This window comes from Saprolegnia parasitica (assembly GCF_000151545.1).
Source record: "Saprolegnia parasitica CBS 223.65 unplaced genomic scaffold supercont2.57, whole genome shotgun sequence".
Classification (NCBI taxonomy): domain Eukaryota; phylum Oomycota; class Saprolegniomycetes; order Saprolegniales; family Saprolegniaceae; genus Saprolegnia; species Saprolegnia parasitica.
In genome coordinates, this window is record NW_012156451.1 from 132178 (window position 1) to 145083 (window position 12906).

General features: G+C 59.2%; 6 protein-coding genes across 6 annotated transcripts; 4 read left to right on the forward strand and 2 right to left on the reverse strand.

Moving 5' to 3' along the window:
• The first annotated feature begins 41 nt into the window (after positions 1 to 41).
• On the forward strand, positions 42 to 1917 carry SPRG_10610 (hypothetical protein). The gene has a single exon (XM_012349736.1). It carries the CDS (start codon positions 61 to 63, stop codon positions 1837 to 1839), a length of 1779 nt encoding a protein of 592 aa, XP_012205126.1. The 5' UTR covers positions 42 to 60; the 3' UTR covers positions 1840 to 1917.
• A 258-nt stretch (positions 1918 to 2175) lies between these two features.
• On the forward strand, positions 2176 to 4110 carry SPRG_10611 (hypothetical protein). The gene is made up of 4 exons (XM_012349737.1): positions 2176 to 2761; positions 2815 to 2975; positions 3025 to 3554; positions 3602 to 4110. The coding sequence occupies exons 1-4, from the start codon at positions 2198 to 2200 to the stop codon at positions 3982 to 3984; spliced, it is 1638 nt and encodes a 545-aa protein (XP_012205127.1). The 5' UTR covers positions 2176 to 2197; the 3' UTR covers positions 3985 to 4110.
• A 233-nt stretch (positions 4111 to 4343) lies between these two features.
• SPRG_10612 (hypothetical protein) lies at positions 4344 to 5607 on the forward strand (the record flags this gene model as incomplete). Its single annotated transcript, XM_012349738.1, has 1 exon — positions 4344 to 5607. One exon carries the CDS (start codon positions 4344 to 4346, stop codon positions 5568 to 5570), a length of 1227 nt encoding a protein of 408 aa, XP_012205128.1. The 3' UTR covers positions 5571 to 5607.
• On the reverse strand, positions 5590 to 8246 carry SPRG_10613 (hypothetical protein; the record flags this gene model as incomplete). The annotated part of the gene is made up of 9 exons (XM_012349739.1): positions 5590 to 5829; positions 5875 to 6298; positions 6346 to 6657; positions 6703 to 6857; positions 6900 to 7074; positions 7122 to 7249; positions 7294 to 7372; positions 7418 to 7574; positions 7625 to 8246. 9 exons carry the CDS (start codon positions 8244 to 8246, stop codon positions 5647 to 5649), a joined length of 2235 nt encoding a protein of 744 aa, XP_012205129.1. The 3' UTR covers positions 5590 to 5646.
• A 518-nt stretch (positions 8247 to 8764) lies between these two features.
• On the forward strand, positions 8765 to 11021 carry SPRG_10614 (hypothetical protein). The gene is made up of 6 exons (XM_012349740.1): positions 8765 to 8901; positions 8945 to 9421; positions 9468 to 9635; positions 9680 to 10092; positions 10146 to 10354; positions 10409 to 11021. The coding sequence occupies exons 1-6, from the start codon at positions 8785 to 8787 to the stop codon at positions 10912 to 10914; spliced, it is 1890 nt and encodes a 629-aa protein (XP_012205130.1). The 5' UTR covers positions 8765 to 8784; the 3' UTR covers positions 10915 to 11021.
• A 666-nt stretch (positions 11022 to 11687) lies between these two features.
• On the reverse strand, positions 11688 to 12738 carry SPRG_10615 (hypothetical protein; the record flags this gene model as incomplete). The annotated part of the gene is made up of 3 exons (XM_012349741.1): positions 11688 to 12329; positions 12377 to 12572; positions 12617 to 12738. 3 exons carry the CDS (start codon positions 12736 to 12738, stop codon positions 11688 to 11690), a joined length of 960 nt encoding a protein of 319 aa, XP_012205131.1.
• Positions 12739 to 12906: the final 168 nt, after the last annotated feature.

Consider the following 12906-nt stretch of genomic DNA (forward strand, 5'->3'; position numbering starts at 1 on the left):
GTGCGACAGCAATGGTCAGTACTCAATTGACCCTCTCCGGCGCATATCGACTACAGACTTATGGCCGACACACCGACGGCCGACACGCCTTACATTGAGGGCAAGAACATCGTCGTCGAGATGGACGCGACCAAGGCCGAGCTCCCTCGCATCTCGCGCAAGTTCAAAATCACGTTCGTGGCGATCGTCTTCATCTTGCTCAACGGCCTCGCCTTGTACCTCTTGCACTTCCTCGACCGCGGCGCCAAGTCCCACTCGTCCAGCGTTCTCCTCTCGAGTGCGTCGTTTGGCGGGAGCGGCGCCAACCAAAAGCCCGTGAGTTTTGCGGCCAACGGAACGCTTCGCGTTGGCGCCGGCACGACTGCGTACCTCGATGCAGCCACGCTCCCAAGCGACACGATGCAGTACATCACCACCGTGCGCATGGGCACGTCGCAGTCGACGTACGCGACCAACATCTTGACGTACTACTTGCCATCCAAGCTGCAATCGGTCGTGACGACCGTGACGGCGAAGGCCGACAAGACGCTGAGCATGGCGGAGGCGCCGAGCGACAACGTCCTCTCGGGCAAGACCATCCGCGGTGTCGCAACGCTCTCGGACACGCAAGCCGTCTTCCTCGAAGTGAGTTCGACGGGCAGCGTCTCGGTCGTGGCGGGTGCCCTCACGCAGTCGCCGCCGTCCGTGAAATACTTGCCGACCAAGCGTGCGACCATCGCGTCCTCGTCCTTCTCCAACAACATTGGCGCTGTCTCGGCGACGACCTTTGTCACGGTGAGCTTCCAGCCGTACAATGCGTCGGGTGCGTTCTTTGAAGAGCTCACGGGCGGCGTCGTTGCAAGCGACGGGAGCATTACGACAGCGACGGCCGTCACGTTTGGCGATGGCAACAACTTTAACGTCACTCCGTCGTACTCGACGACGTTCGCCAACCCCGTCGCGGTCCCCGCCCTCGCGGACCACTTTGCGCTGGCGTGGTGGTCGGACATTGCGACCGACAATAAGGGGCTTTGTATCTACCTCGGCACGGTCGCCGCCTCGACCGGCGCCGTCACCAAGAAGAGCGAGACGTGCTCGAAGGCGTACCTTCCGTCCGCGTTCCTCGAGGTCGTCAGCATCGCCCCCGATATGCTCGCGATGGCGTTCTACGACAGTCTGAACGGCAACACGCTCACGATCGCGACGGTGCAGATCTCGACGATCACGCAAAAGGTCGTCTTCCGCGGCGTCTATACCCTCGGCGCCGCGGCGTCGGGCGAGTTTGACTTTGGCAACTTTTTCAGCTTCTCGCCCAAGCCGTCGCTCAAGGCGCTGTCGTCGACGCGCCTCGCGCTGGCGTTCTTGAACCCGAGCAACGCCGGCAAGCCGTATACCCAAGTCTTCCAGATCTCGGACACGTACACGCTCAAGCCATTGACGCCGCTCATGCGCATGTCGGCGGCCGACTTTACGCTGGCGGGCGCGACGTCCGTGACGACGCCGACGGCCGTGACGCTCGACCTTGTCCCGACGTCGGCCGAGAGCTTTGTCGTTGGCTACACGGGCACGCTGGGGCCGGTGAACCCGAAGCGCCTCTCGCTTGTCGAGACGTACGGCAACGTGGCCGGCATCGGCAGCGGCTCCAACGGCGTGACCGTCACCGGATCCGTCTCGGTCGCAGGCGACCTCACGACGGGCCAAGCGTACTACGCGACGACGCGCGGAGACATTGTGACCGTGACGCAAACGGACGCCGACTACTTTTACACGGCCGGCGACGCCACGATTGTGACCAAGAGCTCCAAGATCGGCGTGGCGGTCTCAAGCAGTGACTTGTACGTCGCGCCGCCGACCAACTAACATGTAAGCACGCACCGGACGACGGCCCCGTGGCATTTTTAACCCTCATAATGCACATTTTCGATTTCGTTGCCATCACGAGGCACTATCCTCGTCCATCGAGACGCAGCGCTTAAGAGCGACGAATGATGACGCGAATCTCGGCTCGTCATTAAAAGTCACGTCCTGGCACACGGCGGTTGAAGCGAGAGGTGACTGACGCCGAGCTTGGACCAGGGTCAACTTGGCGCCTCTGCGCAAGCGTCTTGAAGGTTTTCACAATTGCATCCAAACCAATTGCTGTGTCACTCCTCGCTCGTTTCGCTAAATTTGTCGCAAATCGTCAAAGTAGGTTTCGAGTGCACGTGCAATTCGAAGGATGGTTCGTGTGCTGCACCTCTCGCTCAAGCTCCAAGGCGGCGCACAGCTTGGGAAAGCTGTGAAAGGCAGCAGCAAAGACAAGAAGGGCAAGAAGGACGGAAAGGGCGCGACGGACGAAGAGCGGCGGCTCGCCGACTCGATCAATCGGCTCGAGATGAACGACTACCTCAAGAAACTCGCCGTCTCCAAGAAGCAGCAGCTCAAAGACTTTATGGAGAAGGAGCAGAAGATCTCCAAGATGAACAAGCTCAAGATCCAGAACCATTGGCGCAAGATCATGCGCTTGGTCAAGGTCGAGTCGCTTCGGAAGGAAGTGGAAATCAAGTCGCAAAACCACGAGCGCGACGTCGATCGCAAAGACGCCATCATTCAAATGCTGGATCGCGACCTCGAAGAGGCTGAGGAGCAGTACCAAATGGCGCTGCGCAGCCACCTCATCAACGTCGACAAGCTCATTGACCTCCAGGACGGTCGACTCCTCGGCCTCGAGAACGAGTTTGAGAAGGACCTTCAGATCATTGAGCGCGAGTTCAGCGTCGAGAAGGAGAAAATCACAAAGCAAGTACGCGTCTCTCGACCATTAACTAAGGAGCGATAGCACCCTCTTGCACCTAGCACCACCTCGAGAAGAACGAGCTGCTGAACATCATGCGCGCGGTGGAAGCCCAAGAGAAGGAGCGCGAAGCCGAAGCCAAGCAAGAGCACGAACAACTGCGCGAAGAAATCCGCAACAAAAACCTTGAAGACATCAACGTCTTGCGGATCACACTGGATAGGTTCCATTTCGACATTTTGTACAGAAGCGCGCTCATGCCCTCTCTATAGCAATATTGAAGAGCTCGAACAGCACTTTGAGACGGCGCACCTCAACTATCTCCAAAACACAGACCAGCGCACACAGGACTTCAAGTACCTCACGGCCAAGGACCAAGAGCTTTCCAAAGACATTGAGATCAAGATCCGCAAGATCGAGCGGCTCCAAGCCAATTTGACGCACTGGCGCACCAAGATTGCCCAAAACGTGCGCGAGTGCAACGAGCGCAATCGCGCGCTTGAGGAAGAGAAGAGTCAGATCGCAACGCACTTTCAGCAGCTCAAAGCCAAGATGAACCACATGCGGGACGAACACCGGAAGCGACTGACCGAGCTCTCGCACCTCGCGCGCGCAACGAAGCTCAAACTCACCGAGGAGCAAGAGCTTGCGGAGCGTATTCTCAAGCTCGCCGAACTTGCACGCAAGCTCGAGACGGAGCGGGAACAGGTGTTACCGTTCTACCATTCGTCGATTGAAGACGAAGAGACCGCGACAGACGCCGTCAACTCGCTCAAGCACGAGCACCAGCTCCCGTCCGTCGGTTCGTTTGGCCTTTTGATGATGGAAAATGGTTCCATTGGGACGTAGGATTGCCCTCGGACGTGGACCCGGTCGAGCAGACCAAGCTCGCGCTCTTGCAGCCGCATGGCGAGCTCAATGGCGAGCCCGTGCCCGAGTGGGAGTACTTGGACCTCTTCTGGAAGCGCTACAACAAAGCGCTCCTCGACACAATGGCGGTGCAGAAGGAGAAAGATCGTATCGAGATGGAAAACATCGAGCTCCAAGCCGTCCTCAAGCAATATCTTGACGGCATCACTGTCAACGAACACGTCATGAGCAGCGTGAACCCGCTCCTCGTCGTCAACGGCCGCCTCACGCTCAACCAACCGGCGGCCACGAGAGAGAAGAACCACGCCGTCATTGATGCCAACCACATGGTCGCCACGCACCGCGTTGTCGGTCGCTACTAGAGCAACTGCGTGACGAAGGTAGCATACTTCCTACTGTGGCGTCGAGGAGACTCTGTAACTACTATATATACGGTCGTGATTCATTGCCACTTGCTTGGCATGTGCTTGTTGATCGATCATGCTTCCCTTCTTGATTACCTTGTCTCACTCCCCGCCAAGGACTCTCGACCCAACTTGAAATCGCGGGTTCGATCCTCCTAAGCCTTTGAGCTCGCCTACTAGTACATGCATAGAAGGGCAACTACGTGCTCGACGCGCGATATCCCTCGTGGAGATAGAGCGTTACGTGGCAGCACCACGAGGCGTTTCACGACATGAGTTTGCCCTTTTATTTAGCCGAAGTTTTGACCTAAGCGTGTATGCTGCGCGGGTGGAATCGGCGCAAGAGTGAGTCGCCCGCAGCGTCGACGCCGTCGCTGCATCTTGCACTGCGCAAGTCGAGCGTCGTGCCGCTGCCCATGCCTTCTTCCGAGCTCGCGCTTCAATCGTCGACACTCGGTGCATCGCCGTCGCAGGCCGCCATGCGCACCAGCCCCGACCGGATGAGTGCCATGCGCCGCTTTAGCCGCGTGCTTCTCGGCCACGCAGAGGAGGCGGAGGCGCCACGACGCAAGTCGTCGCTGCGTGCGATGGCAGACCTCTTTTCGGCCACGTCGTTTCGCATACCGAAGACGGAGATTGGTCAAGCCAGCTTTGTGGAGCACGGCCTGGATGCAAGCCACGCCGAGAAGAGCTTGCTCATCCTGACCGATGGGTCCCTCGACGCCGAGCTGCCGTCTATCGAGTTTGTAAAGGACCTTGTTTCGCACGTTGCGCTGCGTGTGCAGCCGTACCTCACGGGCGACGAGTTCCAGACAGAGGGCACGCCCGAGCAAATCTCGCTCGCGATCAAAGAGCACATTCTGAGCGCCATCCGGAACGTACGAGATCTACCGACGTATGCAGCGACGGACAAAGCCGCCGAGGCGTCGCTGAGCGTCGCCGTGATCCATCGCGGCAACAAGTCGGAGCCACCGCGGCTCTACTCGTTCACGATCGGAGACGTCAAGACACTCGTCGTGCGCAACGAGCAGCTCGTGTTTGAAAGCGCGGCGCTCATCCACGGCTTCAACACGCCGGCGTGCGTCGCGTCGCAGTCGATCCAGAGCTTTGAGAGCGAATGCCTCTACGAGTGCTTTCTCCTCGAGCCCAAGGACACGGTCATGCTCCTCTCGGACGGCGTCGCTGACAACGTTTACGGCCACGAGATCGTGGCGGCGCTTGAGAGCGAACCGACTGACATGGATGCGGCGGCCAACGCCATTTTACAAGTGGCCATTGCGAGCTTTGAGCACCCGCTGAACGGACACAGCCCCTTCTCGATGGCTGCTAGCACCGAGTTGTACCGCCAGGTCGACACCGACCCGGCCAAGATGGCGCAGTACGCCCACGTCATCCAGAAGGACACCAACCTCAAGTTCAATCCGCTCACACGCTTTGCGAGCACCTTTCTTGGCGAGCACTACGAGCTCGACATTTTGGCCATGCTCGCGAGCACCGAGGCTGGCCACAGCGACGACGCCACCGTCTTGCTTTGCACCGTATGACCGCCGGCGCAATATAACTTGTATGTATTATCGCCAGTAGCTTCTCCACCTCGCGTTGACGAGTGAGGCGGTATCCTCAATGGCGCGAGCACATGCAGAGAGAGATCTTGCGGCGGCAGCGGCGACACGCCTTCTCCGCAGGCGGCCCCCTCGGCGCCTGGTACCCGCTGTTGCGGGAGTTGCTGCTTTGTTGGTTGTAGCCACCACCACCTCGGCCGCGGCCACGGCCACCACCGCCTTGACGGTAGTTGTCGTATTGCTACCCGTCGCATTAGCGTCGAGCAAGCAGGTGATAAAAGCCTACCAGTGGCTTGTTGGCGCCGTACTTTTCGTCGTCTTGTTCCAGCTTTTGGCGCTTACTGCGGTGTTCAGCCTCGCCATCCTTGCAGCCGCGGCAGACGCGGCCGGGCTGGTTGCCGCTGCCGCCGACGCACGCGTGCGGGTGCGTCGGACGCATCGACGGCGGCTGCACGTCTTCTCTCGGGCGCACGTAGCCAAACCGCGTGGGCGCGTGGACGTACTTTTGCGCAATCTGCGTCGTGATCATCTCCATGTAGTCGTGGATGCCTTCCTTCGAGACGTAGTTGTCGTAGAGCCACTTGGCGCGCGCCGCAATCTCGCGGCACTTGTCGTCGTTGTCGCGGCACCACTGGATCTTCTCGGCGAGGTCGGAGAGGTCGGGCTTGATCGGGACGTGGTCGACCATCGGCTGCAGGAGCGGCGTGTACCTAAATGGGAATTTGAAATTCGTGAAGAAAAGTACAATAAAACGTACCACATTTCGTCGGCGACACACTTGGACGTGACCTTGAGGATGACGCCGCCAAGGCGCATGAGGAACGCATACCGGTTCGCGGCGCAATGGCCCTCGACGTACAAAATGTACTTGTACTTGGACTGCTCGTACATGGGAATGTAGTGGTGCTTGCCGGCCGTAAACTCGCCGCGGCCCTGGAACCGCTCCTTCCGCACAAACGTCATCGGGTTCTTGGCGATCTTCTTGTCGCGCAGGTTCCACGCCGTGATCTCTGCGTCCAAGTACGGCAGCGGGTGCATCAAGTGGTGGTACTCGGACTCGGTCTTCCACCTACGATGCGCCATCAATACTTCTAAACCAACGAGGAATGCGTACAAATTGGAGAGGTGGGCAAGGTGAAGGCGCTGGTTCGTGTCGATCGTGGTGCCACCGCCCGTCGCCGTGCCGCGGAAGAACGCCGTGTTGTCCTTCTTTTCCCAGGGCAGGTCGAACTTTTTAAAGTTGCTCGCCGTAAACAAGTCGCGCACCGTCTACCGAATGCGTCAGGAATGCTTGGAGCCCAGTCTCTCTACCGAGATGCCGTGGTACTTGCGATCGCCGGGGCAAAAGCACTCCCAGTTGGCTTCGCAGTTGCGCTTGTTCTTGCACGGACAGTGGTGGCAATGGGTGTGCTGGAACGACGGCGGGAAGACGAGACCTGTCGCGGCTTCCCAGTCTTCCGAGCAAGGAAACGGAATGTCGGCAAAGCTAAGCCAAAGACGTCAAGACACATCAACCGCGACGATGTTAGGAACCGGTTGGAGATGTAGAAGCTCATGATCGGCGCGTACGACGGAAACTTGTATTGCGTGAGCGGGAGGTCTTCGTCCGGGTTGCGGTCGTCACGGTCAAAGAGGAATCCATACGGCTCCGAGAGGTTGTTCTATATGGGCCCACGTGAGGCTATGCATATGGATGGAAATGGACCTTGAGATGCGGGTAGTCGCGCTTGTTGATGAAAAACTCGCAGTCGGGCAGGTCGCGGTGCTTGCAGCAGTCGTCGAGCCTACGCTCGAGGTAAGGATCCAGAACGATGCTCGGTGGGTCGTACATGTCGCGGAGCTGGGCGAGGAACTGGTCGCCCCAGTATTGCGTCTCGTCGAGCTGGCGGTTGTCCTTGCAGTGCTCGTTGCAGATGATGTTGCCGTTGGCCCACCACTTGCGGACGTCGGGAATGACGTTTTCCCGGCGGTAGTGGTTGCGCTTCTCTATCCACGCGCATCTCTCTTAGCATCCATCCAAAGCAATGGCACCGCACCCTCGTAGTACGCCTTGAAGCTCCCGTCGGACGAGTCAAACTTGAGAAACTCGGCCCAGTTGTTCTCATAGTCCTTGTTGACGAACGGCGCGAAGAGCACGACCTTGCCGGCGCGGATCATGACGAAGATGCCGCAACGCATGTGGAAGAAGAGGTACTTGAGCGTGTGCATCGTCGACTCGCGGTTCGTCTCGCGGTGGAACGGCAGCTCTGTGCGCCACGTGACGCCGCTCTCGACCGCGCTGTCGACGAACCGGTTCTCGGGACGGACGGGCGACCGGTGGGGCACGTACGGGTACTTGGCGTCGACCATGGCCATCGCCGGCAAGAGGATATCGCGGATCTGGTTCCACGTCACGAGCATCGTGAAGATGTGCTGGAGGTTCGGGAAGTCGGGGTTCGAGCCCGGCGCGCACTGCGCCTTGACGAACTCTTCGCACTCGGCCTTGGTCGCAAACTTGGGCACGCCGCCGCCATGGGCCATGACCGCGGCCTTCCACGCGGGGTCCGTCTCGTCCTCCCAGGCGAAGAAGCCGCGCAGGCCCTCGAAGCGCGCGCTCTCGGACTTGGCGCGCCGGCCGCCGTAGTTGAAGTTGGAGCTGTCGCCACGCTCGCTGGCCATGGCTCGCGAAGATGGAATTTGCCCTTTGAGCAGCGCCGTTGGCTGTGCGTTCGAATAACGCACTTTGACGTTGTTTAGCGCATACGTTAAATATCGTCCATCGGCATAACCTCCCTGTAGGCTACAGTTGCGACGTGCCGTCGCGACGAAACCACGCAAAGACACGTGCGTGCACGGAGCATACGCTTAGCGCACCCCAGCCGCTAGGTTGATCGCGTTTACGCTTCATCTGGCGTGTTGAGACACCATTCGCGAGACTCGAAATGTGGATTTAACCTCTTGATCGAGGGCCTGCGCGTGTCAACGCAGGCCACGACACAGGTCCAAGTAGTAGTGCGTGTGGGCGTGCTCGACATCGGCGGCAATGGTGCGTTGTGCTGGCAACGCCACATTGCAGCGCTGCGTTTGACGCGATAGCAAGGATTAAACCGAATTCGCGTAAAACAAGCCTTGCCTGCGCTTAACGTGGTGCCGGATACATTATCCGTATGACCACGCCGGCACGTTGGCGACAGAAAGCATTGTGACGTGGACGGCGATGGTGTGCTGGCGATCGCTCGCAGTCGTAGCCGGCGGCGCGGCCGTGGGCTTCGCTGCCGCCGAGGATGCGCACGAGTATGTGTCTCGGGAAGAGGTCTTCGTCGTCGCCAACACGGTAGGTACCTCGCGTCTGCGTTGCAATCCAACGATGACGGTAGATTCGGCCGTTTTCCAACCCGACCGAGACGTACCACTACTACAAGCTGCCGTTCTGCAAGCCGAAGGAGCGGCAATGGGACGACCACGACCTCGGCGAGCTCCTCACGGGCAGCCGGAAGGTCGTGACCGACTACCGCATCTTCTTTGGCGTCGACGTGACGTACAACGAGCTGTGCAAGGTCCCGTTTACGCCGGACGTGCAAAAGGCCTTTACGGACGCTGTCGAGGAAGACTATGTCTTTGAAATGTACGTCGACGACATTCGCGTCTCGGGCCAAGTGGGCGAGGCCGTCCAGCGCGTCAAGGGTGGCAACTACCTCCAGCAGCACTTGCAGCACCTCCAAAAGTACGCACCGTCGTCGTACGACTACTACCTCAACACGCACCTCCACTTTGACATCGCGTACAACGACGTCGACAAGGCGCTCGGCTACGACGGCGACGACGAGGTCACGTCGCCGGTCCGCAAGTATTTGGTACGACTCGGCGTGGTCCATGCGCCGCCTCACGAACGAGCATTAGATTGTTGGCATCAACATGACCATGACCAACTCGGTCGAGACGGACGAGAACGAGTTCCAGTACCACCTCGCCGAGCCGCTCACGGGCGCGTCGCCCGACATTGTGTTTACGTACTCGGTCAAGTGGCAGAAACAGTCGTGGGGCAAGTACGAAGACCGCCTCTTCAAGGTACGATCCACGACGAGAGTGCATCGTTCTAACGCGTATGGCAGGACCCGCTCTTGCCCGAAGTGCTCGAGATCCACTGGCTCAGCATCATCAACTCGTTCGTGCTCGTCATGCTTCTCGTCGCGTTCCTCTCGATCATCATGTTTCGCATTCTGAAACGCGACGTGTCGCGCTACATGGACCTCGAGGACGGCGCCGACCTCCACGACGAGTCGGGCTGGAAGCTCGTGCATGCCGACGTCTTCCGCAACCCGCCGTTCCTGGTCCTCTTTTGCGCGTTTGTCGGCGCTGGCGCCCAGCTCTTTGCGATGCTTCTCGGTGTCCTCGTCCTCTCGCTCCTCGACGTCTTCCACCCGAGCAAGCGCGGCGGCCTCGTCTCGGCCATCGTCGTTGCCTACGCGCTCACGGCCGGTGTCGGCGGCTACCGCTCGGCAAGCCTCTACAAGCAGCTCGGCGGGTACAAGTCTCTTGCTCCTCCAAAACAAAAATGGATGTCATCTCGGGTCGTAGGCAGCGCTGGGTCTGGAACATCGTCGTGAGTGGGCTCGTCGTCCCCGGGCCGCTCGTCGCAATCTTCGCGTTCCTCAATACGGTCGCGATCTGGAACGACTCGTCCGCAGCGCTTCCCTTTGGTACGATCATGATTCTTCTCTGCCTCTTCCTCCTGGTCAACGTGCCGCTCGCGATCACGGGCGGTATTGCCGGGCGCAACCTAACGGGTACGCTGTCTTGACTCTTGCACTCGTTCATGACATCTGATGCGGGTATGCCAGCGCCGTACAAGCCGCCGTGCCGCACCAACAAGATCCAGCGCGAGATCCCGATGGTGCCGTGGTACCGCCGGCCGATCCCGATGGTTGTCGCGGCCGGCTGCCTTCCGTACAGCGCCGTGTACATTGAGCTGCACCACATCTTTGCGGCGATTTGGGGCCACCAGATCTACACGCTGTTTGGCATCCTCTTTCTGGCGTTCATAATGCTCGTCTGCGTCACGGCGTTTATGACGATCACGATGACGTACTTCCAGCTCGCGGCCGAGGACCACCGGTGGTGGTGGCGGTCGTTCTGGTCGGGCGGCATCACGGGCGTCTTCGTGCTCGCGTACAGCGTCTGGTACTTTGTGACGGCGACCGAGATGACGGGGTTCTTCCAAGCCGCCTTTTACTTTGGCTACTCGCTCATGATGGCGTACTGCTTCTTCATCCTCCTCGGCTTCATCGGCTTCCAGTCCGCGCTCCTCTTCGTGCGCAAGATCTACACGACGATCAAGGTCGAGTAAGTGATGACGCGCGAGACGACGGATAGAGTTGTTAAGGTCATTCACCGGCGACTCGATCGCTCCAAATGCTGTAAAGGGGTGCATTGCTCGTATGGAATAAAGATACCGTAGTGGACCGTGTTGGAGAAGGCTACAGATCGCGAGGGATGCTGTAGCTGATAGAGCTAGCGTCCACAGACTGCATTGTAGCGATGCACACGCCGCTGCGTTGCGCCAACGACGCATGGAGCGAATTTCCAATACTATTTATGCAGCACTTGATACATCAGCTACGAGGCCGTTCTCTGTTGCCAACTATCGCATTGGGTTTGCGTCTCCACAAGTTAAAACCACTGCTGCGTCTCTGCCAGACGCTTCTAGAGAGGATCCGCTAGAAATGAATTGAAAATCCGCTGAAATGGATATATGCCCAAGCCGGACCCTATGCGCATGTTGCGGGCTACTCGCGGTTTGAGGGGGCCAAAAGCCTTACGAGACTAAATTCTCCTCAAATGGCAACTTGAGTTGAAGCGAACATTCGGAGACCAGCGCTTCAAATGGTGTCATCTCTGTCGTTGGAGCTTGCGTCGAGCAGAGCAGGCTTGAGCTGATCGTTGAGAAGGCCTGGCTGGAGCTGATGTTGCAGAAGGGTGAGCTGATCTTCAATTGAGACCAGGTATTCTACAACATCCTCTTAGCGATGGTCTCGAACGTCCTCCACAGTTCGTGCAGGACGAGTCTCCACGCAACCGACGACGACGTGATCGATGATGTACTATGATGATGCATTTCCTCTAGAGCAAGCGAAGAAACTTGCGCGCGTTGTACGTCGTGGCCGCCGCAACGTCCTTGGCCGGGAGGCCCAAGCACTCGGCGAGCGCCTCGACGACGCTGGGCAGCGCGGTCGCGACGTTCGGATACTGCTTCTTGGGGTGCGCGGCTGCGAGCTTGCGGCAGTGCGGAAAGCCCATGTACGGCGCATCCGTCTCGACCACGAGCCGGTCCAGCGGCACGACGCCGTCGCGGAGAAGCGACTGGAGGGTCGCGCCGTGGGACTTGCAAATGAACCCCGTGACGCCAATGTAGAGGCCCATGCTGACGTACGTCGCAGCTTCCGCGGCCGTGCCCGTAAAGCAGTGCACGACGGCCGGCGGCAGCTTGGCGGCGCGCTCCGTCAGTGCCGCCACAAACGGCTCGTGCGCAAGGCGTTCGTGGAGAAAGAGCGGCTTTTGCAGGTCACACGCGAGGTCGAGTTGCGGCAGGAACCACTCAAGCTGCAACTCAGGCGACGGAAAACCCGGTGAGTAGTCGAGGCCGCACTCGCCGACAGCGACCATCTCGGGCTGCTTGGCGAGCTCCGAGAGCATCGCAAAAGCGGCCGGGTCGAACGCCGACGTGGCGTTGTACGGGTGCACGCCGGCCGTCGGAAAGAGTACCTGCGACCAAAGCTTGTCAAGGGAGAAGGAATTGTCGATCGACAAACCGTTGGGTACAGCCGTGCGAGGTCCAAGCACTGCCGGCTCTCCTCGAGCGTCGCACCGGGCACGAGCATCTGCGTGACGCGGACCTCCTTGGCCTCGGCAATGAGCGCGGGCGCCTGGCCTTCGAACTCGGGGTGCGTTAGGTTACAATCAAAGTCAAACAGGTCGACGTCGGACGTAAGCCACGCCGGTAGCTTGCTATCGAGAGCATTGAAGCGCCAGCTGCGATACGACGCTTGTACCTCACGGGCGCGATAGGTGTCGACGCTTTCTGGAGCTTCTTGACGCGCTTGGCGACCTTCATGGCCTTGGCGTCCATGGCCGGCGCCGCCACAGGAGCGCTCTTGCTGTCGTCGCTGCTCATGGTGATCCAAGCAAAACACTGGTTGTCCTCCGGATTTACGGATAATCCTGGTTTTCCTGAGCGCACTGTCTACATGCACCCAACTCGTGTCGTGGAAGTGGGGCCCGACCAAGGGGCGAGCATTCCTGTATCTTCAAAGCGTGTAGAAAATAGTATCCAATATGGTCA